Source organism: Mobula hypostoma, chromosome 7, assembly GCF_963921235.1.
Source record: "Mobula hypostoma chromosome 7, sMobHyp1.1, whole genome shotgun sequence".
Classification (NCBI taxonomy): Eukaryota; Metazoa; Chordata; class Chondrichthyes; order Myliobatiformes; family Myliobatidae; genus Mobula; species Mobula hypostoma.
In genome coordinates, this window is record NC_086103.1 from 12,618,996 (window position 1) to 12,646,256 (window position 27,261).

A 27,261-nucleotide genomic window follows, 5' to 3' on the forward strand; every position below is an offset into this window, starting at 1 on the left:
TCTGCCACTTTTTTGCCCATTCTTCCAATTTGACGAAGTCCTGCTGCAATCACATTGCTTCCTCAACACTACCTACCCCTCCACCTATCATCATATCATCTGCAAACTTTGCCATAAAGCCATCAATTTCATTTTCTAAATCATTGACAAACAATGTGAAAAGTAGGGGTCCCAATACTGACCCCTGAGAAACACCACTAGTCATTGGCAGCCAACCAGAAAAGGCCCCTTTTATTCCCACTCGCTGCCTCCTGCCTGTCAGCCATTCCTTTATCCATGCCGGTATCTTTCCTGTAACGCCACAGGATTTTATCTTGTTAAGCAGCCTCATGTGAGGCACCTTATCAAATGCCTCCTGAAAATCCAAGTAAATGACATCCACTGTCTCTCCTTTGTCCACCCTACTTGTTACTTCCTCAAAGAACTCAAACAGATTTTTTAAGCAAGAATTCCCTTTACAGAAACCATGCTGACTTTGATTTATTTTATCTTTCTCATCCTAGTAACCCAAAACCTCATCCTTAATAATAGACTCCAACACTTTCTCAACTACTGTTAGGCTAACTGGCCTATAATTTCCTCTCCTTTGTCTTCCTCCCTTCTTAAAGATTGAAGTTACATTTGCAATTTTCCAGTCCTCTGGGACCATGCCAGAGTAAAGATCAGAGATGAGGTGGAATTTCTTCAGCCAAAGGCTAGTCTTATGGCCTTAAACTTATTCTACTCCAGCAAAAAAGACTGACTATAAATCCTGACTATGGCTCTCATGGGTTTATATATTTTGAGCAGTAATCTCTCCCTTACCAACGTACTGTTGTGTCAATCCTCAGAACGTCGCCACGTTGACGATCAGCACAGTTTTCCCCCTGTATTCACTTAAATGGATGTTCCTGCTCCCATTTAAAGCCATCGCCTGGTATTCGTAGATGGTGCCAGGAACAGACTTACAGTGAGATGTCTGCAAGAGCAAGAACAACATTAAAGTCAATCATTTCTCCCTCACCCTATCACTTCAGAAATAACTCAGGAGGGCCAAAAGAAGGCATGAGGTTGCTCTGGCAGAAAAAGTGAAGGAGGACCCCCAAGTGCGTCTACGATATATTAAGAGCAGAAGGATAGCAAGGGACAAAATGGGTCATCTGGAAGATCAGAGTGGTAATCCATGTGTGGAGCCAAAGGAGATGGGGAAGATCTTAAATGGATTTTTGTTTGCTTCAAGATCGGAGACAGTTTGTAGAATTATGGCAAAGCAGGTTATGTTGGAAGAGGTGTTTGCTGTCTTGAAGTAAGTTAGGATTGATAAATCCCAGGGCTTGACAAGGTGTTCCCTTGGACCATGTGGGAGGCTAATGCCAAAATTGCAGGGGGCGTAGGAGAGATACTTAAAATATCCTTAGCCATGATGAGGTAGCCAAGGATTGGAAGATCGCTAATATTGTCCCACTCTTTAAGAAAGCCAGGGAATTATAGGCCTGAGTAACTGACATCAGTTATTGTAAGTATTCTAAGGGAATGTAGAGACAAGTATTTAGATAGACAGGGCCTGATTGGAGATGAGTCAACTTGGCTTTGTGCATGGTAGGTCATGTCTAACCAAACTTTTTTCGGGGGAGTTACCAGGAAAGGAACTGAAAGCAAAACAGTGAATGTTGTCCACATGGACTTTGGCAAGGCCTTTGACAAGGTCCTTCATGGATGGTTGGTCAAGAAGGTTCAGTCACTCAGCATTCAAGATGAGGTAGTAAATTGGATTAGACATTGGCTTTGTGGGAGAAGCCAAAGAGTGGTGGTAGATTGTTGCCTCTCTGACTGGAAGCCTGTGGCTAGCCAGGTGTCACAGGGATCAGAGCTGGCTCCATTTTTATTTGTCATATCAATGATCTAGCTGACCATAAGACGTAGGAGCAGAATTAGGCCATTCAAGCTAGTGTCACAGCTGCAGAAAAGGAGGAGGCCATGGAGGGATTGTCTACGGAGTCTCTGTGGGTGGAAGTTAGGAACAGGAAGGGGTCAATAACTCTACTGGGTATTTTTTTTATATAGACCACCCAGTAGTAACAGGGACATCGGGGAGCAGATAGGTAGACAGTTCCTGGAAAGGTGTAATAATAACAGGGTTGTCATGGTGGGAGATATTAATTACCCAAATATTGATTGGCATCTCCCTAGAGCAAGGGGTTTAGATGGGGTGGAGTTTGTTAGGTGTGTTCAAGAAGGTTTCTTGATACAATATGTAGATAAGCCTACAAGAGGAGAGGCTGTACTTGATCTGGTATTCGGAAATGAACCTGGTCAGATGTCAGGTCTCTCAGTGGAAGAGCATTTTGGAGATAGTGATTACAATGCTATCTCCTTTACCATAGCATTGGCGAGGGATAGGAACAGACAAGTTAGGAAAGCATTTAACTGGAGTAAGGGGAAGTATGAAGCTATCAGGCAGGGAAGCATAAATTGGGAACAGATGTTCTCAGGGAAATGTATGGCAGAAATATGGCAAATGTTCAGGGGATATTTGTGTGGAGTTCTGCATTGGTACATTCCAATGAGACGGGGAAAGGATGGTAGGATACAGGAACCGTGGCGTACAAAGGCTGTTGTAAATCTAGTCAAGAAGAAAAGAACTAGGCAGTGATGATAGTGATCTTGATTATAAGGCTAGCAGGAAGGACCTTAAGAATGAAATTAGGAGAGTCAGAAGGGGCCATGAGAAGGCCTTGGCAAGCAAGATTAAGGAAAACCCCAAGGCATTCCACAAGAATGTGAAGAGCAAGAGGATGAGACATGAGAGAATAGGACCAATCAAGTGTAACAATGGAAAAGTGTGTATGGAACCAGAGGAGACAGCAGAGATACTTAATGAATACTTTGCTTCAGTATTCATTACAGAAAAGAATCTTGGCGATTGTAGGGATGACACAGCAGACTGAAAAGCTTGAGCATATAGACATTAAGAAAGAGGATTTGCTGGAGCTTTTGGAAAGCATCAAGTTGGGTATGTCAACGCGACCGGATGAGATGTACCCCAGCTACTGGGGGAGGCAAAGGAGGAGATTGCTGAGCCTCTGGCAATGATCTTTGCATCATCAATGGGAACAGGAGGGGTTCTGGAGGATGGGAGGGCTGTAGATGTTGTTCTCTTATTCAAGAAAGGGAGTAGAGGTAGGCCAGGAAATTATAGACCAGTGAGTCTTTCTTCAGTGATTGGCAAGTTGATGGAGAAGATCCTGAGAGGCAGGATTTATGATCATTTGGAGAAGCATAATATGGTTAGGAATAGTCAGCATGACTTTGTCAAAGGCAGCTCATGCCTTACAAGCCTGATTGAATTTTTTGAGGATGTGACTAAACACATTGATGAAGGAAGAGTAGTAGATGTAGTGTATATGGATTTCAGCAAGGCATTTGATAAGGTACCCCATGCAAGGCTTATTGAGAAAGTAAGGAGGCATGGGATCCAATGAGACATTGCTTTGTGGATCCAGAACTGGCTTGCCCACAGAAGGCAAAGAGTGGTTGTAGATGGGTCATATCCTGCATGGAGGTCGGTGACCAGTGGTGTGCCTCAGGGATCTGTTCTGGGACCCCTACTCTTTGTGATTTTTATAAATGACCTGGATGAGGAAGTGGAGGGATGGGTTAGTAAATTTGCTGATGACACAAAGGTTGGAGGTGTTGTGGATAGTGTGGAGGGCTGTCAGAGGTTCCAGCGGGACATTGATAGGATGCAAAACTGGGCTGAGAAGTTGCAGATGGAGTTCAACCCAGATAAGTGTGGGGTGGTTCATTTTGGTAGGTCAAATATGATGGCAAAATATAATATTAATGGTAAGACTCTTGGCAGTGCGGAAGATCAGAGGGATCTTGGGGTCCAAGTCCATAGGACACTCAAAGCTGCCATGCAAGTTGTCTGTGTGCTTAAGAAGGCATACGGTGCATTGGCCTTCATCAACTGTGGGATTGAGTTTAAGACCCGAGAGGTAATGTTACAGATATATAGGACCTTGGTCAGACCCCACTTGGAGTACTGTGCTCAGTTCTGGTCACCTCACTACAGGAAGGACGTGGAAACTATAGAAAGGGTGCAGAGGAGATTTACAAGGATGTTGCCTGGATTGGGGAGCATGCCTTATGAGAATAGGTTGAGTGAACTTGGCCTTTTCTCCTTGGGGCGACGGAGGATGAGAGGTGACCTGATAGAGGTGTACAAAATGATGAGAGGCATTGATTGTGTGGATAGTCAGAGGATTTTTCCCAGGGCTGAAATGGCTAACACGAGAGGGCATACTTTTAGGGTGCTTGGAAGTAGATACCGAGGAGATGTCAGGGGTAAGTTTTTTTTATGCATAGGGTGGTGAGTGCGTGGAATGGGCTGCCGGCGACGGTGGTGGAGGTGGATACAGTAGGGTCTTTTAAGAGTCTCTTGGATAAATACATGGAGCTTAGAAAAATAGAGGGCTATGGGTAAGCCGAGGTAATTTCTAAAATAAGTACATGTTTGGCACAGCATTGTGGGCCGAAGTGCTGTAGGTTTTCTAAGCTACTGAGTCCGCTCCGCCATTTCATCATGGCTGACACACATCAAAGTTGCTGGTGAACGCAGCAGGCCAGGCAGCATCTCTAAGAAGAGGTGCAGTTGACGTTTCAGGCCGAGACCCTTCGTCAGCATCTGCAGAATTCCTGTTGTTTGCATCATGGCTGATGCTGGATCCCACTTATCCCTGTACACCTGCCCTCTCACCATATCCCTTGATGCCTGACCGTTCAGGAATCTATCAAATTCTGCAGACTTGGCCTCCATTGCAGTCTGTGGCAGAGCATTCCACAGATTCACCACTCTTTGGCTAAAAAAAAAAAATTCCTCCTTAGGGTTCTAAAAGGTCGCCCCTCAGTTTTGAGGCTGTGCCCTCCAGTTCTGGATACCCCCACCTGAGGAAACATTCTCTCCAGGTCCACCTTATGTAGTCCTTTCAACATTTGGCATTCAAGACGAGGTAGTAAATTGAATGAGACATTGGCTTTGCAGAAGAAGCCACAGAGTGGTAGTAGATGGTTGCCCCTCTGACCGGAGGCCTGTGACTAGTGGTGTGTCTCAGCGATCGGAGCTGGATCCATTCTTGTTAATCAGCTATGTCAATGATCTGGGTGACAATGAGGTTAACTGGATCAAATGACACCGAAATTGGGAGTGCACTGGACACTGTTGGAGCTTGCAGCAGGATCTGGGACAGCTGGAAAAATGAGTTGATAAATGGCAAGTGGAATCTAATAGAGACAATTGTGACGTGTTGTGCTTTGGTAGGAAAATCAGGGTAGGATTTACACAGTGAACAATAACTCTCAGGTCTCTACTCCTTTATCTTGTATCAAAATGTCAACTATTTATTTCCCTAAAGTTCAAAGTAAATTAATTATCAAGGTACATATATTTTATCGTATACAACACTGAGATTCATTTTGTTGCAGGCATACTCAATAAATCTAATAACTATCATAGAATCAGTGAAAGACTGCACCAACTTAAATGTTCAGCCACTGCAGAAGACAATAAAGTGTGCAAAAACAAAAAGAAAAAACAAATACAGAATAACAAACAAATAAATAAATAAGCAAACAATAACTATCAGTAACATGAGATGAAGAATCATTGAAAGTGGGTTCATAAGTTGCGGGAACATTTCAGTGAGGGGGTGAGTGAAGTTGAGTGAAGTTATCCCCCCGGTTCAAGAGCCTGATGATTGAGAAGTAGTAACTGTTCCTGACCTGCTGAGTTCCTGCAGAATTTTGTGTGTGCTGCTCCAGACTTCCAGCAACGGTGGAATCTCTTGTGTTTACGTTCATTCCTTATAGGCCAGCAAATTCTACTCTTCCCGAATCAGAATCAGGTTTATTATCATCGATGTATATCATGAAATTTGTAGTAGCAGAGCAGTGTTATACATAAAATATAGTATAAATTCCAATAAGAAATATATATTTTAAAAATTAAATAGGTAGTGCAACTAAAGAGCCTAACCATCCTTACAGATAAAGAACCACCCGAAGTTGATAATTTATGCCATCAATAAATTAGTTTCTCTCCTGTACGACACACACAGACTCAACAGGTAAGTCAGCATTTTTGGAAAAGAAAGAACAGTCAATGATTTTGGCCGAGACCCTTCATCAGGAGCAAACTTGATGGACCAAATGGCCTAATTCTGCTCCTATATCTTCTGGTGTTATGGTTCTGCCGTAACGTCCTGTTAGGTTATGCCATCCTAACTGTGCTGGTAATGGTTCACACAGTGGGCTCAGTCACTGCAGAAACCGCACACTGGGTGGGGCTGTCTTATTTGGCAGACAGAATGTTTAGACCCGCGGCCGTAAGTGGGCTCATTTCCAGCGTGTCCCAGCTCCCCGTGCCAGAGTCAGTGTTGTATGACAGGTATTACCAGTGGGTGCAATCTAACCTCTCGGAAACAAGCTCCAGTAAGCAGAAATATTGCAATAATCAGGGTAATCTCTACCTGAGTGATTCAGGTGACCAAAAGCATCCTTTACAAGGTACGTCCACCACTGGGACTGCTCATCCCTGAGGCCTCTCAGACCTACTGGTCCCATTTGCCTACATTTGGCCCATATCCCTCGAGATGCAGCTCCTTAGAGACCGAGTTAGGGAACTGGAGCTGCAGCTGGATGACCTCCGGCCTGTTAGGGGAAGTGAAGCAGTGATCGACAGGAGCTACAGGGAGGTAGGTCTTGCTAGACAAATGGGTGACCGTCAGGAGAGGGAAGGGAGAACATCAGGTAGTGGAGAGCACACCTGCGGCCGTCCCTCTCAACAATAAGTACGCCATTTTGAGTACTATTGGAGGGAGGGCCTACCTGGGGAAAGCTACACAGCGGCCATGCCTCGGGCACTGAGTCTGGCCCTGTGGGTCAGAAGGGTAGGGAATTGAAAGGGTGGCAGCAGTAATCGGGGACTCTATAGTCAGGGGGACAGATAGGTGATTCTGTGGACATGAAAAAGAAACACAGATGGTATGTTGCCTCCCAGATGCCAGGGTTCACGAAGTTCCTGGACACGTCCACAATACCCTGATAAAAGAGGGTGAGCAGCCAGAAGTCGTGGTACATATTGGTACCAATGACATAGGTAGAAAAAGGAAGGAGATCCTGAAAGCAGAATGCAGGGAGTTAGGAAGGAAGCTGAGATGTAGAACCTCAAGGGTAGCAATCTCAGGATTACTGCCTGTGCCATGTGATAGTGAGGATAGGAATAGAATGAGGTGTCAGATAAATGTGTGGCTGAAGAATTGGAGCAGGGAGCAGGGATTCAGATTTCTGGATAATTGAGACCTCTTCTGGGGCAGGTGTGACCTGTACAAAAGGGACAGGTTGCACTTGAATCCGAAGGGGACCAATATTCTTGCAGGCAGGTTTAATAGATCTGTTGGGAGTAGTTTAAACTAATATGGCAGGGGATGGGAACCAGTATGATAGAGCTGAGGATGACCCAGCAGGTTTACAAGTAGATGAATGTAAGGAAGGACAAGTCAATGACTGGGTACAAATGCAGACAGAGCAAAGTTAAATTGTACCACAGAGTCAAAATTCAAAAAGGGTGAAGAATGCAGGACTGAAAGTGCTGTATTTAAATGAGCATAGCATTCAGAATTAGGTGGATGAACTCATGGTGTGCATCACTGAGTCGTGGCTGAAAGAAAGCCATAGTTGGGAGCTCAACATCAAAGGATATTAAAGGTGGGAAGGCACAGGTAGTGGTGTGGATCTGTTGGTAAGAGATGAAATTATATCCTTATGTAACATGCTGTAAGGTTTCACTGATAATGTAATGGTTTCTCTGTAGCAGCAATGCTTGGGTTATGACTAGAGATGACGGGGTTTGGAATGCTGTTGTTCTTTCTTGTGAGTCTGGAAGAGAGATTTTCGCGGTCTTTGGTCGGCGAGAGGAGAAGAAGGAAGACGCGTGTGGAGAGAGTTGGTAGACCGCTGGACGGCGATGGCCGGGAGTGAGGGTCCGAAGGTCGGCGACGATCGGAGGAGGTCGATGGTTGACGATCGGCTTATCAGTGAGATCCAACATTGCGCAATAGACTGTTTCATAAGATTGGGCCCTTTTTTTTTCTTTTTTCGTTTCTTTACTAACCATGTAGTCCAAGTAAGAATTATAAAGCTTAATCATTTAATCGCATATTGTGTACTATTTGTTATTTCAGGGTACTGATTTGTAACAGGGGACACATCATGCATTATCCACCCAAACGAGATTTCTTCAGTTTGGCCAGGCCAGGGGCTATCACTCCCTATATCAAGCCACTAGCCAAAGCGAGACTTACATCTAGAAAGAGGTGAGATAGGGTTAGAGAATGTTGAATCTTTGTGGGAGGAGTTAAAAAACTGCAAGGGTTAAAAAAAATTATATATCATATATAGACTGCAAATAGTAGCCAAGGTGTGGGGTTGGGATTGAAAAGGGAGCTGGAAGAGGCATGTAATAAGGGTAATGACACACTTCAGGAGGTGGGAGATGTGGGAGAGGCTGGGGGAGAGAGAAGGGTGGGGAGATAGGGAGAGGGGGAACTCATTTAAGTTCCAGGAGACTTGGTATGTCACCAAAGACTCTTGCAAATTGTTATACACGTACCAAGGAGAGCATTCTGACTAGATACATCACCATCTGGCATGGAGACTCCAATGCGCAGGATCACATGAGGACACAGAAGATTGTAGACCCAACCTGCTCCATCGTGGGCGCAACCTCCCCCACCATCGAGGACATCTTCGAGAGATGGTGCCTCAAAGGTGGCAGTATCCACCATTAACAGCCTCCAGCATGCAGGACACGTCCTCCTCTCATTACGACCAACGGGGATGAGATCAAGGAGCCCGAAGACCTGCACTCAGTGATTCAGGATCAGCTCCTACCCTCTACCGTCAGGTTTCTGAATGCTCCCTGAACACTAATTTGCACAATTCATTCATTTATTTATAGTGAATTGTGGTAATTTCCTGTATTGCAATGTACTGCAGCCACAAAACAACAAATTTCATGACATGTACCAGTGATATCAAACCTGACACTCTGATCTAGCCACGTGGGTTTCCTCGGAGTGCTCCAGTTTCCTCCCACGTTCCAAAGATGGACGGGATCGCGTTAGTAACTTACTAAGGGTTAGCGTGCTATGTTGTTGCTGGAAGCACGGCGACATTTGCAGGCTGCCCTCAGCACATCCACAGGCTGTGTTGGTCGTCGACGCAATGAATACACCTCAAGACTCGAGATTCAAGACTGTTCAATGTCATTTCCAGCACACAAGTGTAAAGGAGAACACTCTGGATCCTCCGATGCCGATTAGATAAGGAACACAATGATAAAAAACACAACATGGAGATGGCAGCTCTGGGTTTGTTCTCACTGGAGTATAGCAGAATGGTGGGGCGGGGTGCGTGTAAAACTACATTGAAACCCATCGAATCCAGAGGGTGGTGAGTCTGTGGAAATCATTGCTACAGATGGCTGTGGAGGCCAAGTCATTGGGTATATTTAAAGTGGAGATTAATAGGTTCTTGATTCGTCAGGGTGTCAAAGGTTATGGTGGGAAGGCGGAAGAATGGGGTTGAGAGGGTCAGTAAATCAGCCTCAATGCTGTGGTTGAGCAGACTTGATGGGCCAAATTCTGCTCCTGTGACCTACGGTCTTAAGGATCTGGTCCTTTCCTGGCACCTGTCTCTATATATGCAGTGGTGGTGGGTCGGCTGGTGCATTGGGCAGTTTTAACTACCCGTTGTCGAGCCTTCCTGTCTGTCACAGTGCAGTTTCTGGACCTAGCTGAGATGTAGCTTGTTAGGATACTCTCTGCTGTGTGCCCCACTGTAGGTTTCAATGGCCGTGTGAGAAATAATGCCAAAAGATCTTTAATCTTCGAAGTGCTGAGGTTGTTTGCTCTGCTGATAGTGCCAGATTGATCATTAAACAATGGGTAAATCCGGATGTTTTCTCTGTACTGTTTGCTTTGTTACAGAGCCGGGATCAGATTGGTTGAAAAGCTGTTTACCCAGAGAGCTGTGTCAGATGATAGATGAAGCTGGAGGTGTATTGGCTGACACGGCAGAAAATAACTCAGTAACTGCGCGTTCAATTGGCTGCATGGTGACTGACCTGTTCTTTGAGGCAATGCCCTGCTTACCACTGGTTTAACAGTGGCTGGTTACCTCTCACTGACCCTCCTGATGTACCTGTTCTGTTTATACACAGTCCAGCCTTCTCATTGCCACCATCAGGGAGGAGGTACAGGAGCCTGAAGGCACACACTCAATAATTCAGAACAGCTTCTTCCCCTCTGCCATTCGACTTTCTGAATGGACATGGAACCCATGAACACTACCTCAGGATATCAGAATATTTTTGCATTACATATTCAGTTTTTCAAAGTTCAAAGTAAATTTCTTATCAAAGTGCATACTGTGTATTTTGACATACAAGACCAGAAGATACAGAAGTAGAACCAGGAGCAGGAGTTGGCCATCTGGCCCATCGATCCTGCACGCCACTCAATAAGAAAAGACCATGAGATATAGGAGCCGAATTAGGGCATTTGGTTGATCCAATTTTCCTCTCAGCCCCAGTCTCCTGCCTTCTCCCTGTATCTCTCCTCTCCCCTCCTCCTCAGCTGCCCATCACCTCCCTCTGGGTCCCCTCCTCCTGCCCTTTCTCCCTTGGTCCACTCTCCTCTTCAATCAGATTCCTTCTTTTTCAGCCTTTACCTTTCCCACCTTTCACCTGCCAGATCTCACTTCATCCTCCTCCCCCACCTTCTTATTCCGGCTCCTGCCCCCTTCCTTTCCAGTCAGGAGAAACGTCTCAGCCTGAAACATTGACTATCTGTTCATCTTTTCCGAGAGGGAGAGAGGGAGGTGGGGAAGAGAGAGAGGTGGGGGAGAGAGGGGGGGAGAGAGGGGGGAGAGAGGGGGGGAGAGGAGGAGGAGAGAGGGGGAGGGGGAGAGAGGGGGGAGAGGGGGGGGGGGAGGGGAGGGGACGAGAGAGAGAGGAGAGGGGGAGGGGGAGAGAGAGGGGGAGGAGGGGAGAGAGGGGGAGGGGAGAGAGGGGGGAGAGAGAGAGGGGGGAGAGAGAAAGGGAGGGGGAGAGGGGGGAGAGAGAGGGGGAGAGAGAGAGAAGGGGAGGGGGGGAGAGAAAGAGAAGGGGGGAGAGAGAGGGGTCTATCCTAGCTCTTCTCCATAACCTTGCAAATTTTCTGCAGTTGAAGTTTATGCATTTTCACGGTGGAAACCGTCTCCTCTGCACCCTATCAGATTCCAGTCATACAGTAGGATCAGGAGGTATTTCTCAGAGAAATGGGAAAATTCTCCCAAAATCTTAACAAAATTGGGAGGTATTAGATTCAAGAACAGTATTTCTTGGCATTTATTTCTAATTCCTCAGGTGTCTTTGAATGGAGTAACTTGATTGTTACAGCACAGGCCATTCAACCCATTGGGTCCATTCTAGCTGCTAGTAATCCCATTGGTCCCATTTTCCAAAATTGTGCACAGCGCTCCATGTCTCACCACGCCCTGTACAACTGGAACGGAACCTTCCTATCAATGATCCCTCCCATCTGCTCAACAATCTCTTTGACACCCTGCCATCAGACAGAAGGTACCATAGCGTTAGGACAAGAACTGTTCGGATGGGATCAGCGTCTTCCCCCAGGCCGTGAGGCTACTGGACTCCCTGTCACCACTCAGGTCTCTTCACGTAAGAAGCACCAGTAGTGTTATACTGTTTACTTTTTAACTTGTGTTGTAAGTGCACTTTATAATTTGTTAATTTATTTGTGGTAATATTACTTTATTTTATTTATATAGGGTTCTGGCCCTTTGATCTGCACTGCCCGGCAATTGCCCAATTTAATCCGAGCCTAGTCGTGGGACAATTTACAATGATGGATTAAGCTACCAATCAGAATGCCTTTGGACTGTGGGAGGAATCCAGAGCACCCGGAGGAAACCCACGCAGTCACTGGGAGAACGTACACACAGCGGGAATTGAACCCAGATCGCTGGTACTGGAAAGCCCTGTGCTAACCATTACGCTAGCATACGACTGTTTGTTTGTGTGTGAGTTATATGTACTGTGTGGTGCCCCTTGGCTCAGAGGAAAGTTGTTTTGTTTGGTGGTATACATGCGTACAGCTGAATGACAATAAACTGAGTTTGAGCAGCTCAGAGCCTCCAACTCTACTGCTATAAGTGCGAAATTGCCTTTGGCTTCCTTAACTACTGGTTTGACCTGTCTGCAAACACTGTGTGAATCATGCTCCACAACACGTAGATCACTTGCTTGCACTTCCCTCCTTTGTGTTTCTCTGTTCCATTGAGAAAGCAACTTACCTTCTGATCCACATTCCGGCAAGCTGTACCATTTGGGGTTCAGAGACTGAATCACAAACCAACAGGTTCAGGATCAGCTGCTTCCCTTCAACCATTCAGTTCTCGAACCAACCAGCACAACCCTAATCACTAGAGCTTAGCATCACAATGACCACATTGGTCACTTTGGACTAAGGTCGAGTCCCAGTGAAAGTCTCAGACTGAAACATCAACTGATATTTATATAGTTATTTATTTATGGAGTACGCGGTATGGAACAAGTCCTCACTGCCCAAACACCCAGCAACTCATCTATTTAATCCTAACCTAACCATAGGACAGTTTACAATGACCAATTAACCTACTAACCAGTACATCTTTGGACTGTGGGAGGAAACCAGAGCACTCGGAGGAAACCTACAAGCTCAAGGGAAGAACGTATGTACGGGGTCTTTCTTTTTTTGTATGTTAAATTTAAAATGGCTTCTTTGTTATGTTAAATGCTGAGAAAGTCTCCAGCTAGACATTTGCTTGGGTTAATACAGACAGCAGGGTGCTATTAGCCAATGGGTGGTTATGTATTGTTTTGTTTTCGGATGATAATGTTGTCTCATATGACTGGGGATGGGTTTTTGGGGGGAGTCGGAGGAGAGACGGGGAGGACGGTGGAGAGACGGGGAGTCAGAGGAGAGACGGGGAGGACGGCGGACGTGCGGACAGGCTCCGGTCGATCACTTCAGGTGGTCATCAGGAGTTGATTGAGCTCCAACGGTTGCGCACGAAGAACTTGGACTTTGATAAGTCTTGGCTCCTCTTTTTTTTCATTACTTCCTTTTCTGTATCGAATTTATATTACTGTCATAGACTTAGTGATATCTATAAAGTGTACTTGGTAAAACGTACTGGGTGTGCTGGCTGATGATTGATGTTTGGGATTGATTTGGGCGGCAGTGGTACAGCGACCGACTCCGTGGGAAGCGTTGAGGCAGGTGCTGGGTGGGATTTCCCCTGGACATATACGAGCCAATATAACTGAGCGTTACACGTACAAACTTTTTCACAGAGGACGCCGAGATTGAACTCGGAACTGCCTAACTCGGTGCCTCCCTTATGTGATGCTCTTAACGAAGGATGTCAACTATTTATCCCCCTCCATAGATGCTGCCTGACCTGCTGAGTTCTCTAGCATTTTGTGTGTGTTGATCTGGATTTTCGTTTATTACTTTTGTTTTCTTGCAAAAATTGTGTGTAATTTATGTATATCTTGGAAATGCTGCTTATCTGATGCCCTGTGCCTGGTGATGCTCCTCCAAGTCAATTGTCTTTGCACCTGTGCAAACGTGTACTTGTGCAGATGACAATAAACCTGATTTTGATTTTGACTTCAGGAAACACCCTTTCCAGCTCTTCAATCAATTACCCACTCAATCTACACTCAGTGGCCACTTTATCAGTGACACCTGTACAGCTGCTCATTAATTCAAATATCTAATCAGCCAATCGTGTGGCAGCAACTCAACGTATAAAGGAATGCAGGCATGGTCAAGAGGTTCAGATGTTGTTCAGATCAAACACCAGAATGGGGAAGAAATGTGATTTAAGTGACTTTGACTGTGGAATGATTGTTGGTGCCAGATGGGGTGGTTTGAGTATCTTAGAAACTGCTGATCTCCTGGGATTTTCACACACAATGGTCTCTAGAGTTTACAGAGAATGGAGCAAAAAATGAAAGCATCTGGGAAGTGTCAGTACTGGGGGTGAAAATGCCTTGTTAACGAGAGAGGTCAGAGGAGAATGGCCAGACTGGTTCAAGCTGACAGGAAGGTGACAGTAACTCTCAGAACCACGAGTTACAACAGTGGTGTGCAGAATAGCATCTCTGAATGCACAACACATCACTCCTTGAGGTGGACGGGCTACAGCAGCTAAAGACCATGAACATACACTCAGTGAAGGTAGTACATAATGAACTGGCCACTGGGTGTATGTATCCCATTGCAGAGTCAGTATTCTAACAATATACCCTTCCACCTACTTTTCAAAATTCAAAGTTATGTAAATTTTATTATCAAAATACACATAAGTCACCATATACAACCCTGGGATTCATTTTCTTGTAGGCATCCTCAATAAATCTATAGAATAATACCCATAACAGAATCAAAAAAAGACCATACAACTTGGATGTTCAAGCAGAGTGCAGAAATAAGTAATAAATATTGAGAACATGAGATGAAGAGTCCTTGAAATGAGTCCATAGATTGTGGGATCAGTTCACTGATGGGGTGAGTGAAGTTGACTGAATGGTTAAGAGCCTGATGGCCGAGGGGTAATAACTGTTCACTCAGGTGGTGTGAGTCCTGAGGCTCCTGTATCTTCTTCCTGATGGCAGCAGTGAGAAGAGAGCATAGCCTGTGTAGTGGGTCCCCAGATGATAGATGTTGCTTTTCTGCGACACTGTTTCATGTTGATGTGCTCAGTGGTTGGGAGGGCTTTACCCATCATGGTCTGGGCCACATCCAGTACTTTTTGTAGGATTTTCTGTCCAAGGGCACTGGTGTTTCCATTACCAAACTGTGACACAACCAGTCAATATACTCTCCACTACACATCTATACTACTGCGTCGACTCAGGCCTAGGGGTCCAGCGTCGGGCACAATGACGGACTCTCCACTTCTCTCTCTCCCTCATCAGTGTGTTCAGTTCATCTACATTAGCCACGCCGCTGTCTTCTAGGAGCGTGTTGACCATAGTCTTGGGAGGGCGCCCAGGGTTCATCCTCCCATGCTTGGGCTCCCATATGATGACTAGGCTGGCAGGTAGCTCGGGGTGGCGTAGACAGTGTCCCGCTAGTTGCAGTCTTCTCGCCTCGATTTTAGTGGTGAGCATCGGTAGGTTGTTATAGAGCTCAACATTCGTCATGTGCTGTTGCCAACTCACATCAAGAGCCATCCGGAGCATTCATGTATAGCAACCAACTAGAGACTCTCACATCGTCTTGGTGAGTGTCCACGTCTCACATCCGTACGTGAGAATGGACTCTATGACTGCTATGAAAATCCTCTTTTTAAGCCCTCTGGTCAGGTTCGACTTCCAGATTTCCTTCATGTCGTTCATAGCCCTCCACGCCAGTGCCTTCCGTATCTCTATGTCCTTCTCCGAACTCATCATTCTTGACCCGAGGTACTTGTAGTCAAAGACTTTCTTAATGGTATCATTCTTTACGGTCTTGAGAGTACCCTCGTCGCAGTTAAACACCATGTACTCTGTCTTTTTTGTGTTTAGGTGAAGTCCAACTTTATTGCACTCAATTTCCACTTGTTATCAAAGTTTTAGATGTCAAGTCAAATCTTTGTAAACTTCTAAGGAAGTAGAGGCAATCACGAGTAAATCTGCAGATGCCGGAAATTCAAGCAGCACACACAAAAAATGCTGGTGAACTCAGCAGGCCAGGCAGCCTCTATAGGAAGAGGTACAGTCGACATTTTGGGCCGGGACCATTTGTCAGGACTAACTGAAAGAAGATAGTAAGAGATTTGAAAAGGGGAGGGGGAAATCCAAAATGATAGGAGAAGACAGGAGGAGGAGGGATGGAGCCAAGAGCTGGAGAAGAGAGAGGATCATGGGATGGGAAGTCTGGGGAGAAAGAGAAGGGGGGAGGGGAGCCCGGAGGGTGGAGAGCAGGCAAAGAGTTTAGTGAGAGGGACAGAGGGAGGAAAAAGAGAGAGAGAAAAAAAGGAGGAAAAAATAAAAAATATATAAAATAAATAAGGGATGGGGTGTGAAGGGAAGGAGGGGCATTAATGGAAGTTACAGAAGTCAATATTCATGCCATCAGGTTGGAGGCTACCCAGACGGAATATAAGGTGTTGTTCCTCCAACCTGAGTGTGGCTTCATCTTGACAGTAGAGGAGGCCGTGGATAGACATGTCAGAATGGGAATGGGACGTGGAATTGAAATGTGTGGCCACTGGGAGATCCTGCTTTCTCTGGTGGACAGAGCGTAGATGTTCAGTAAAGCGGTCTCCCAGTCTGCGTCGGGTCTCGCCAATATATAGAAGGCCGCATCGGGAGCACCAGACACAGTATATCACCCCAGCCGACTCACAGGTGAAGTGTTGCCTCACCTGGAAGGACTGTCTGGGGCCCTGAATGGTGGTAAGGGAGGAAGTGTATGGGCATGTGTAGCACTTGTTCCGCTTACAAGGATAAGTGCCAGGAGGGAGATCGGTGGGGAGGGATGGGGGGGACGAATGGACAAGGGAGTCGCATAGGGAGCAATCCCTATGGAAAGCAGAAAGGGGGGAGGGAAAGATGTGCTTAGTGCTGGGATCCCATTGGAGGTAGCGGAAGTTACGGAGAATTATATTGTTGGACCCGGAGGCTGGTGGGGTGGTAGGTTAGGACAAGGGGAACCCTATTCCTAGTGGGGTGGCGGGAGGATGGAGTGAGAGCAGATGTGCGTGAAATGGGAGAGGTGCATTTGAGAGCAGAGTTGATGGTGGAGGAAGGGAAGCCTCTTTCTTTAAAAAATGAAGACATCTCCTTCATCCTGGAATGAAAAGCCTCATCCTGAGAGCAGATGCGGCGGAGACGGAGGAATTGTGAGAAGGGGATGGCATTTTTGCAAGAGACAGGGTGAGAAGAGGAATAGTCCAGGTAGCTGTGAGAATCCGTAGGCTTATAGTAGACATCAGTAGATAAGCTGTCTCCAGAGATAGAGACAGAAAGATCCAAAAAGGGGAGGGAGGTGTCGGAAATGGACCAGGTAAACTTGAGGGCAGGGTGAAAGTTGGAGGCAAAGTTAATGAAGTCAATGAGCTCAGCATGTGTGCAGGAAGCAGCGCCAATGCAGTCGTCGATGTAGCAAAGGAAAAGTGGAGGACAGATACCAGCATAGGCTTGGAACATGGATTGTTCCACAAAGCCAACAAAAAGGCAGGCATAGCTGGGACCCATACGGGTGCCCATAGCTACACCTTTAGTTTAGAAGAAGTGGGAGGAGTCAAAGGAGAAATTATTAAGAGTAAGGACTAATTCTGCTAGACAGAGCAGAGTGGTGGTAGGGGGTAACTGGTTAGGTCTGGAATCCAAAAAGAAGCAGAGAGCTTTGAGACCTTCCTGATGGGGGATGGATATAGGGACCGGACATTCATGGTGAAAATAAAGCGGTGGGGGCCAGGGAACTTAAAATCATCAAAAAGTTTCAGAGCGTAAGAAGTGACACGAACATAGGTCGGAAGGGATTGAACAAGGGGGGATAAAACCATGTCGAGGTATGCAGAAATAAGTTCGGTGGGGCAGAAGCAAACTGAGACAATGGGTCTACCTGGACAGGCAGGTTAGTCCACAACTGCATTGGCGCTGCTTCCTGTACACATGCTGAGCTTGTTGAATTCATTAACTTTGCCTCCAACTTTCACCCTGCCCTCAAATTTACCTGGTCCATTTCTGACACCTCCCTCCCCTTTCTGGATCTTTCTGTCTCTGTCTCTGAAGACAGCTTATCTACTGATGTCTACTATAAGCCTACTGACTCTCACAGCTACCTGGACTATTCCTCTTCCCACCCTGTCTCTTACAGAAATGCTATCCCCTTCTCGCAATTCCTCTGTCTCCGCCGCATCTGCTCTCAAGATAAGGCTTTTCATTCCAGGACGAAGGATATGTCTTCCTTTTTTAAAGAAAGGGGCTTCCCTTCCTCCACCATCAACTCTGCTCTCAAACGCATCTCTCCCATTTCACGCACATCTGCTCTCACTCCATCCTCCCGCCACCCCACTAGGAATAGGGTTCCCCTTGTCCTAACCTACCACCCCACCGGCCTCCGGGTCCAACATATAATTCTCCGTAACTTCCGCCACCTCCAACGGGATCCCACCACTAAGCACTTCTTTCCCTCCCCACCTCTTTCTGCCTTCCGCAGGGATTGCTCCCTACGCGACTCCCTTGTCCATTCGTCCCCCCATCCCTCCCCACCGATCTCCCTCCTGGCACTTATCCTTGTAAGCGGAACAAGTGCTACACATGCCCTTACACTTCCTCCCTTACCACCATTCAGGGCCCCAGACAGTCCTTCCAGGTGAGGCGACACTTCACCTGTGAGTCAGCTGGGGTGATATACTGCGTCCAGTGCTCCCAATGTGGCCTTTTATATATTGGCGAGACCTGACGCAGACTGGGAGATCGTTTTGCTGAACACCTACGCTCTGTCCGCCAGGGAAATCAGGATCTCCCAGTGGCCACACATTTTAATTCCACATCCCATTCCCATTCTGACATGTCTATCCACGGCCTCCTCTACTGTAAAGATGAAGCCACACTCAGGTTGGAGGAACAACACCTTATATTCCGTCTGGGTGCCCTCCAACCTGATGGCACGAATATTGACTTCTCTAACTTCCATTAATGCCCTACCTCCCCTTCACACCCCATCCCTTATTTATTTTACATATTTTTTTTTTTATTTTTTCACCCTTTTTTTCTCTCTTTTTTCTCCCTCTATCCCTCTCACTATAACTTCTTGCCTGCTCTCCACCCTCCGGGCTCCCCTCCCCCCTTCTCTTTCTCCCCAGGCTTCCCGTCCGCTGATCCTCTCCCTTCTCCAGCTCTTGGCTCCATCCCTCCCCCTCCTGTCTTCTCCTATCATTTCGGATCTCCCCCTCCCCCTCCCACTTTCGAATCTCTTACTAACTCTTCCTTCAGTTAGTCCTGACGAAGGGTCTCGGCCCGAAACGTCGACTGTACCTCTTCCTAGAGATGCTGCCTGACCTGCTGCGTTCACCAGCATTTTTGTGTGTGTGTTGAAGGAAGTAGGGACACTGCTGTGATTTCTTCATAATTGCCATTACTGTACATACTGGGTCCAAGACAGGCCCTCCAAAATAATAACACTTGAGTATTGAAAGTTTCTGACCCTCCCCAGCTCTGGGTCTCCAGCAAGTTTTCCTCCTCTCGAAGTCTATCATCAGCTTTTTGGTCTGGCTGGCATTGAGTAAGAGGTTGTTTTTAATGGCACCACTCAGCCAGATTTGCATCATCAACAAACTTGGAAACTTACATTTTTTTCCCTGCTCGAAGTAAACAACAAACAGAAATGAGGGCCAAGAACCGATCGCGTGATATTCCACAGGTTACTGTTCATCCCTCTGGCCTGAAAGGGACGCTGAATTCTAAGAATGACAGCCGCTTTCTAAACCATGTCAACGCACTTCCTACAATGCCTTGTGATCTTAATTTACACGCCAGCCTCTTGTCTGGTAATGTCAGATGCCTTTTCGAAATCTAAGTATATTATACCCACAACTTTTCCCCAATCAACCCTCCCTGTCACATCTTTAAAAGAGTCCTAGCAACTTTGCAGAGGAGATTTCCAGGATGCTGCCTGGATTAGAGAGCATGTCTCATGAGGACAGGTTGAGTGAGCTCGGACTTTTCTCTTTGGAGCGAAGGAGGATGAGAGGTGACTTGATAGAGGTGTACAAGGTGATAAGAGGCAGAGGTTGAGCGGGCAGCCACAGACTTTTTCCCAGGGTGAAAATGACGAATACAAGGGGCATAATTTTAAGGTGACTGGAGGAAAGCAGAGCAGGGGTGTCAGAGGTGTGATGTTTACGCAGAGAGTGGTGGGTGTGAGGAACGTGCTGCCAGGGGTGGTGGTAGAGGCAGATACATTCAGATTATTTAAGAGACTCTTAGATAGGCACATGGGTGATAGAAAAATGGTGGGTTGTGTGGGAGGGAAGAGTTAAATTGAACTTGGAGTAGGTTAAGAGGATAATACAACATTGGGGGCCGAAGGACCAGGACTCTACTGTAGTGTTCTGTGTTTATGCTCTAACTTCCTCACATATGAATTAACCTTCATAAAGACATGTTGACTACATTTCTTTTCCATAGTGATTCATTATTTGCGATTATTGACTCTAGCATCTTGGCAACAATCAACGTTTAGATCACCAAACCACTACTTCCCCACCTCCTGTCTTTCTGAAAACAGAAATGGAACTAGATTCAGTTTATTATTGACACTCATGTACCGAGATACAACAAAAACCTTGTCTCACATACAGGTCATACCAATTAATTCATTACACAGTGTATTAAATGGTAAAACAATAACTTATAACACAGGATATAGTGTAACAGCTACAGAATGTTTTCTGTCTGGCTGCATCCCGGCTAGGTACAGCAACTGCTCTGTCTGAGACCACAGGAAACTGCAGAGAGTTGTGGACACAGCTCAGCACATCACAGAAACCAGCCTCCCCTCCATGGACTCTGTCTACACTTCTCCCTGTCTCAGTAAAGCAGCCAACAGAATCAAAGACCCCACCCACCCCAGACATTCTCTCTTCCCCCCTCTCCCATCGGGCAGAAGATACGAAAGCCTGAAATCTTCCCCAGTGTGTCAGTAGCCTTTTCACTGGTGATCACCACTTTGTCAAGTCATAACTTACCACCAGGACAGCTTCTACCCCGCTGTAAGCAGACCCTTGAGCAGACCTCTTCTACAATAAGATGGACACTTGACCTCACAATCCACCTCGTTGTGACCTTGCACCTTATTGTCTGTCTGCACTGCACTCTCTCTGTAACTGTGACACTTTATTCTTCATTCTGTTCTACCTCAACGCACTGTGTAACGATCTGATCTGTATGAACAGTGTGCAAGACAAGCTTTTCACTGTATCTTGGTACATGTGACAATATAAATCTAATAATGAACCAAATAATTTGACAGGTCTCCTGCTTGGATTCGAACTTGAGTCTTTGATTACTAGCCCAGCAAATGCGTTACTGCACCACCTCTTCTCTCAACGCTAGGATTACATTGTGGTTGCATCACTGTCTGGCGTGCACAGGATTGGAAAAAGCTGCAGAAATTGGTAAACTCAGCCAGCTCCATCATGGGCACCAGCCTCCCCAGCATTGAGGACATCTCCAAAAGGAGATGACTCAAAAAGGTGGCAGCCATCATTAAGGACCCTCTTCTCGTTGCTACCATCAAGGAGGTGGTACAGGAGTCTGAAGACACACACCGTATGTTTCAATAATAGTCTCTTTCTCTCTGCCATCAGATTTGTGGATGGATATTGAACCCATGAACAATACCTCACTATTTTTTTTGCTCTCTTTTTCAAGTACTTACTTAATTTACTTTTTAAAATATATTAATTCTTGTAATTTATAGTTTTCTTTATTATTATGTATTGCAATGTAACTCTTTCATTCATTATATTCTCTGTTGTATGACATGTGCAATTGTGGTCTTTCCATAACCATGATTGTTCTTGGCAAATTCTTCTACTGAAGTGAACCCAGCAGGTCGGGCAGCATCTGTGGAAACGATGAGTCGATGTTTCAGGCCGGAACCCTTCGTCAGGACTGTAGAGGGAAGGGGCAGAGGCCCTATAAAGAAGGTGGGGGAGGGTGGGAAGGAGAAGGCTGGTAGGTTCAGTTGAAAAACCAGTAAGGGGAAAGATAAAGGGGTGGGGGAGGGGAAGCAGGGAGGTGATAGGCAGGAAAACAATGGGTAGTAGAAGGAGGCGGAACCATGAGGGAGGTGATAGGCAGCTGGGGGAGGGGGCAGAGTGACATAGGGATAGAGGAAGGGAGGGGGAGGGAATTACCGTAAGTTGGAGAATTCTATATTCATACCAATGTAGAGGAGGCCGCACCGGGAGCACCGAATACGATAGATGACCCCAACAGACTCACAAGTGAAGTGTTGCCTCACTTGGAAGTACTGTTTGGGGCCCTGAATGGTTGCAAGAGAGGAGGTGTAGGGACAGGTGTAGCACTTACGCTTACAGGGATAAGTGCCAGGTGGGAGATCCGTGGGGATACAGGGATAAGTGCTGGGTGGGAGATCCATGGGGAAAACGGAAAAACGGGAAAAAAAACGGAAAACCCGATGCATATTGGAGGACTGCTTCATCGAGCACCTCTGCTCCATCCGCCACAACAGACAGGATCTCCCGGTAGCCACCCACTTCAACTCTGCTTCCCACTCCCATTCAGATATGTCCATACATGGCCTCCCCTACTGCCATGATGAGGCTAAGCTCAGGTTGGAGGACCAACACCTCATATACCGCCTGGGTAGTCTCCAGCTCCTTGGCATGAACAACTTCCAGTAATTCCCTCCCCCATCCCAGTTTCACTCTACCCCCTCCTCCAGCTGCCTATCACCTCCTTCATGATTCCGCCTCCTTCTACTACCCATTGTGGTTTCCCCTATTCCTTCTTCACCTTTCCTGCCTCCCCTCCCTGCCTCCCCTCCCCTACCCCTTCTTTCCCCTTACTGGTTTTTCACCTGGAACCTACCAGCCTTCTCCTTCCCACCCTCCCCCACCTTCTTTATAGGGCCTCTGCCCCTTCCCTCTACAGTCCTGACGAAGGGTTCCGACCCGAAACGTCAACTCATCGTTTCCTCTGATGCTGCCCGACCTGCTGAGTTCCTCCAGCGTGTTGTGAGTGTTGCTTTGACCCCAGCATCTGCAGATTATTTTGTGTTTCTACGGAAGTGGTTTGCTATTGCCTTCTTCTGGGCAGGTGAATCCCAGCCATTATCAGTACACCTCAGAGTTTGTCTGCCTGGCATCAATGGTTGCATAGCCAGGCCTTGTGATATAGACCAGCTGCTCACATGCCCTGTCGCCATGGCTTCACGTGACCCTGATCCAGAGGTAAGCAGGCGCTGCACCTTGCCCAAGGCTAGTGGGGGAAAGGAGTGCCTTGCGCCTCCTTTGGTAGAGACACTTCTCCACCCACCACTCAATGAAAAACAACTGTGCAAGAACAAATTTCACAACATATACCAGTGATATTAAACTTGTCCCCCTCATCCCTCCCCACCGATCTCCCTCCTCGTAAGCAGAACAAGTGCTACACATGCCCTTACACTTCCTCCCTCACCACCATTCAGGGCCCCAAACAGTCCTTCCAGGTGAGGCGATACCTGTGAGTCGACTGGGGTGATATACTGTGTCCGGTGCTCCCGATGTGGCCTTTTATATATTGGTGAGACCTGACGCAGACTGGGAGACCGCTTTGCTGAACACCTACGCTCCGTCTGCCAGAGAAAGCAGGATCTCCCAGTGGCCACACATTTTAATTCCACATCCCATTCCCATTCTGACATGTCTATCCACGGCCTCCTCTACTGTAAAGATGAAGCCACACTCAGGTTGGAGGAACAACACCTTATATTCCGTCTGGGTAGCCTCCAACCTGATGGCATGAACATTGACACCTCTAACTTCCGTTAATGCCCCACCTCCCCCTCCCCCCCGTACCCCATCCGTTATTTATTTATTTATATTCACACATACTTTTTCTCTCTCTCCTTTTTCTCCCTCTGTCCCCCTCACTATACCCCTTACCCATCCTCTGGGCTTCCCCCTTCCCCCTTTTCTTTCTCCCTCGGCCTCCTGTCCCATGATCCTCTCATATCCCTTTTGCCTATCACCTGTCCAGCTCTTGGCTCCATCCCTCCCCCTCCTGTCTTCTCCTATCATTTTGGATCTCCCCCTCCCCCTCCCACTTTCAAATCTCTTACTATCTCTTCCTTCAGTTAGTCCTGACAAAGGGTCTCGGCCCGAAACGTCGACTGTACCTCTTCCTAGAGATGCTGCCTGGCCTGCTGAGTTCACCAGCAACTTTGGTGTGTGTTGCTTGAATTTCCAGCATCTGCAGAATTCCTGTTGTTTGCGTTAATCATTAAAAGCGGCTTTAAACTGTGCTGAATGTTTCTGTGATTCCGTCTCCATCCTGGTTAAATACTGACGACATTATTAGTGCATTGCAATGCCACAGCTCCTCACACTAACATTCAAAATTCAAAATAAATTTATTATCAAACTACATATATGTCACTATATGCAATCCTGAGATTCATGTTCTTGTGGGCATAATCAATAAATCCAGTAACTGTAACGGAATCAATGAAAGACTACACCAACAGGACAAACAACCAATGGGGTGAGTGAAGTTGAGTGAGTTATCCCCTCTGGTCCAAGAGCCTGATGGATGAGGAGTAATAACTGTTTCCGAACTTGGTGTATGTGCTGAGGCTCCTGTACCTTCTTCCTGATGGCAGCAGTGAGAAGAGAGCATGGCCTGGGTGCTGGGGGTCCCTGATGATGGATGCTGCTTTCCTGCGACAGCGCTCTGTGTAGATGTGTTCAACGGTGGGGAGGGCTTTACCTGTGATGGACTGGGCCGTATCTACTACCTTTTGAAGGGTTTGGCATCCAAGGGCATTGGATCCCATACCGGGCTACGATGCAGCCCGTCAATATACTCCCACCACACATCTACAGGATAGTCAGAGTTATAGATGTCATCTTCACAAAGTTCTAAGGAAGTACAGCTGGGCCCAGGACATGTCCTCTGAAATGATCACACCGAGTTGCTGATCTTCCCCCAGCTCCAATCCCCCATTGAGGACTGGCTCATGGGCCTCCAGATTCCACCTCCTGAAGTCAATAATCAAGTCCTTGGTCTTGTAGATGTTGATTAAGAGGTTGTTGTTATGGCACCACTCAGCCAGATTTTCAATCTCCCTCCTATGTATTGATTCATCACCACCTTTGATTCAGCCTATGACAGTGATGTCATCAGCAAGCTTAAATACGGCATTGGAGCTGTGCCTAACCTCGCAGTCATAAGTAAAGCAAGTGGAGCAGGGGCCTATGCACACAACCTTGTGGAGCACCTGTGCTCATGGAGATTGCCAAACCGAACTAACCGGGGTCAGCAAGTGAGGAAATCAAGGATCCAATTGCCCAAGAAGGTATTGATGCCAAGGTCTCGTTGGTCATGGTGGATTTAAAATATGGAAGAGAATGTTGAACTCGAGTGGGTCAAGGACAGTGGAAGCAGACAGATCAATTGTTCTTGTTCCTGCCATGTGCTTGGAGATGGAGACAACAATTTTGGGAGCTGCTCTACATCCTCCATTTTGTGAGATGGAGTTGCTTTGTTCTCTGTGATTTAAAGTAGACACAATGATGTTCCAAATAAGAAGTTATTTGTGAGGTGTTCTTTGATATAACCTAACATGCAGGATTGTGAAGGTTGGGGTTGGTGCCTGCCTGGAGTGATTTGACCTGCTACTGAAGGGAACAATGAGCCATAAATTACCGATGGTCAGTTGCTGGGGAGAGGGCAGGTCACGTCTGGTCAGTGTGAAAAGGAGAGGGGGAAGAGAGGGGTGAGAGGGTAGGAGGGGGGGGGAGGGAGAGAGGGGGGAGGGAGAGAGGGGGGAGGGAGAGAGGGGGAAATACCGACACAATCCCCAGGGCCCCTTGTAACTAGTGACACACTGCCCCAGGATCTCCTGGAGATGACAATGACAGACACACACACACACACACACACACACACACACACACACACACACACACACACACACACACACACATTCACTTGAGGTCAACAACACACACTTGCCCTGCTTCCATGATGTAATCCTTGCCCGATCTCACTGTGAGCAACATCTCAGAGCTCCCACGGATACCATGTTCTCTACCACAGGGGGTGGAGGGATCAAAAGGATAAAATGCAGGCAGATTATACACAAGGGCTGGTGAAAATACCCCTTGTGTTATCTGCCCAGGCAGTGATACATACAGTGCCTCCAGCCATTGAATATTTTCCGAGCAGTTTCTCAGATGTTGGCTACAGTTGTCACAGGAGGTGGAAAGTAAAATATTTGAATTTATGAAAGGTATTCTGCAATTTACACAAAAAAAATGTTTTCCTATAAGTCTGACAAAGGAACACGAACTCTCAGGATATAATTTAAAAAAGCAACAATTCATTTTAAAATAACATTCACACTAAAGACAGGAACAATCACGATTAAAATACCACATGAGCACTTTCAGATAACTATTGAAGCAAAGATAATTTGTGCGAGAGGTTTACCCCAACGCTGCCTGGATTGGAGGGCATGTGTTTTCACCAGAGACTGGACAAACTGGGGCTGTTTTCTCCTGCGTGTCGGAGGCTGAGGGGAGATCTGATAGAGGTTTACAAGATTAAGAAAGGCCTAGATAGAGTGGACAGGGAGTATCCAATTCCCAGGGTTGAAATGTCTAATACCAGAGGGCATGCTTTTAAAGTGCGGGGTAATTTCAAAGGAGACGTGAGGGGCAAGTTTTTTCACACACAGATTGGTGGGTGCCTGGAACGCACTGCCAGGGCGGTGGTAGAGGTAGAAACATGAGGGACTTTTAGGAACGTTTAGATAGGCACAGGAACGTGAGGAAAATGAAAGGATATGGACATTGTGTGGACAAAAGAGATTAGTTTAGTTGGCCATTTGATTACTAATTTAATTGTGTCAGCACAACATAGAGGGCTGAATGGCCTGTTCCTGGGCTGGATTGTTCTATATTCTGAGACTAAAAACAACAGATTTCATGATATTTATCGGTAATAATAAAGCTGATTATGAATCTGATAAAGCTTGCAGTGAAACACCCATACCCCATCATCACCCTGGTCTTACCTGGCTGGCTCCTGCCTGGAGACATCCAAGCAGGACGGAGATGAGGAACCATCTCTTCCTGAATCTCTCCATTACACACACGCAGTCAGCACATTACAGCATGGACTGAATCCACTCACTCCGGAGACTGAGAGCTCCCAGCAAACGTTGTCCTTAATAAACAGAGAACAGAGGGAGGCAGGGCTGCCGTCAGCCAATCAGGGAGAGAGGTTTCTCATTTATTCTGATGGAGATCACTGCGTGTAACCTTTAAAATCCACAGAGAAGAGACACTCTGGTGGATGGAAGCGTTGCTGGGCAACTCGCTGCCAAATACTGACACACTCTGGAGAATTTCAGCATGTTCTCTGGGACCAACTGTAAATAC

At 46.6% G+C, this 27,261-nt stretch overlaps 1 protein-coding gene across 1 annotated transcript in view; it reads right to left on the reverse strand.

Moving 5' to 3' along the window:
* Positions 1-27,046, reverse strand: part of gpx3 (glutathione peroxidase 3) — a 41,191-nt gene extending 14,145 nt beyond the window's left edge. Inside the window, exons 1-2 of the mRNA XM_063053036.1 lie at positions 26,895-27,046; positions 805-958 (exon numbers count right to left, since the gene is read on the reverse strand). Of these exons, the coding sequence (XP_062909106.1) occupies positions 805-958; positions 26,895-26,966 (226 nt within the window). The 5' untranslated portion in view covers positions 26,967-27,046. The remainder of the gene's footprint in view (positions 1-804; positions 959-26,894) is intronic.
* Between the last annotated feature and the right edge of the window lie 215 nt (positions 27,047-27,261).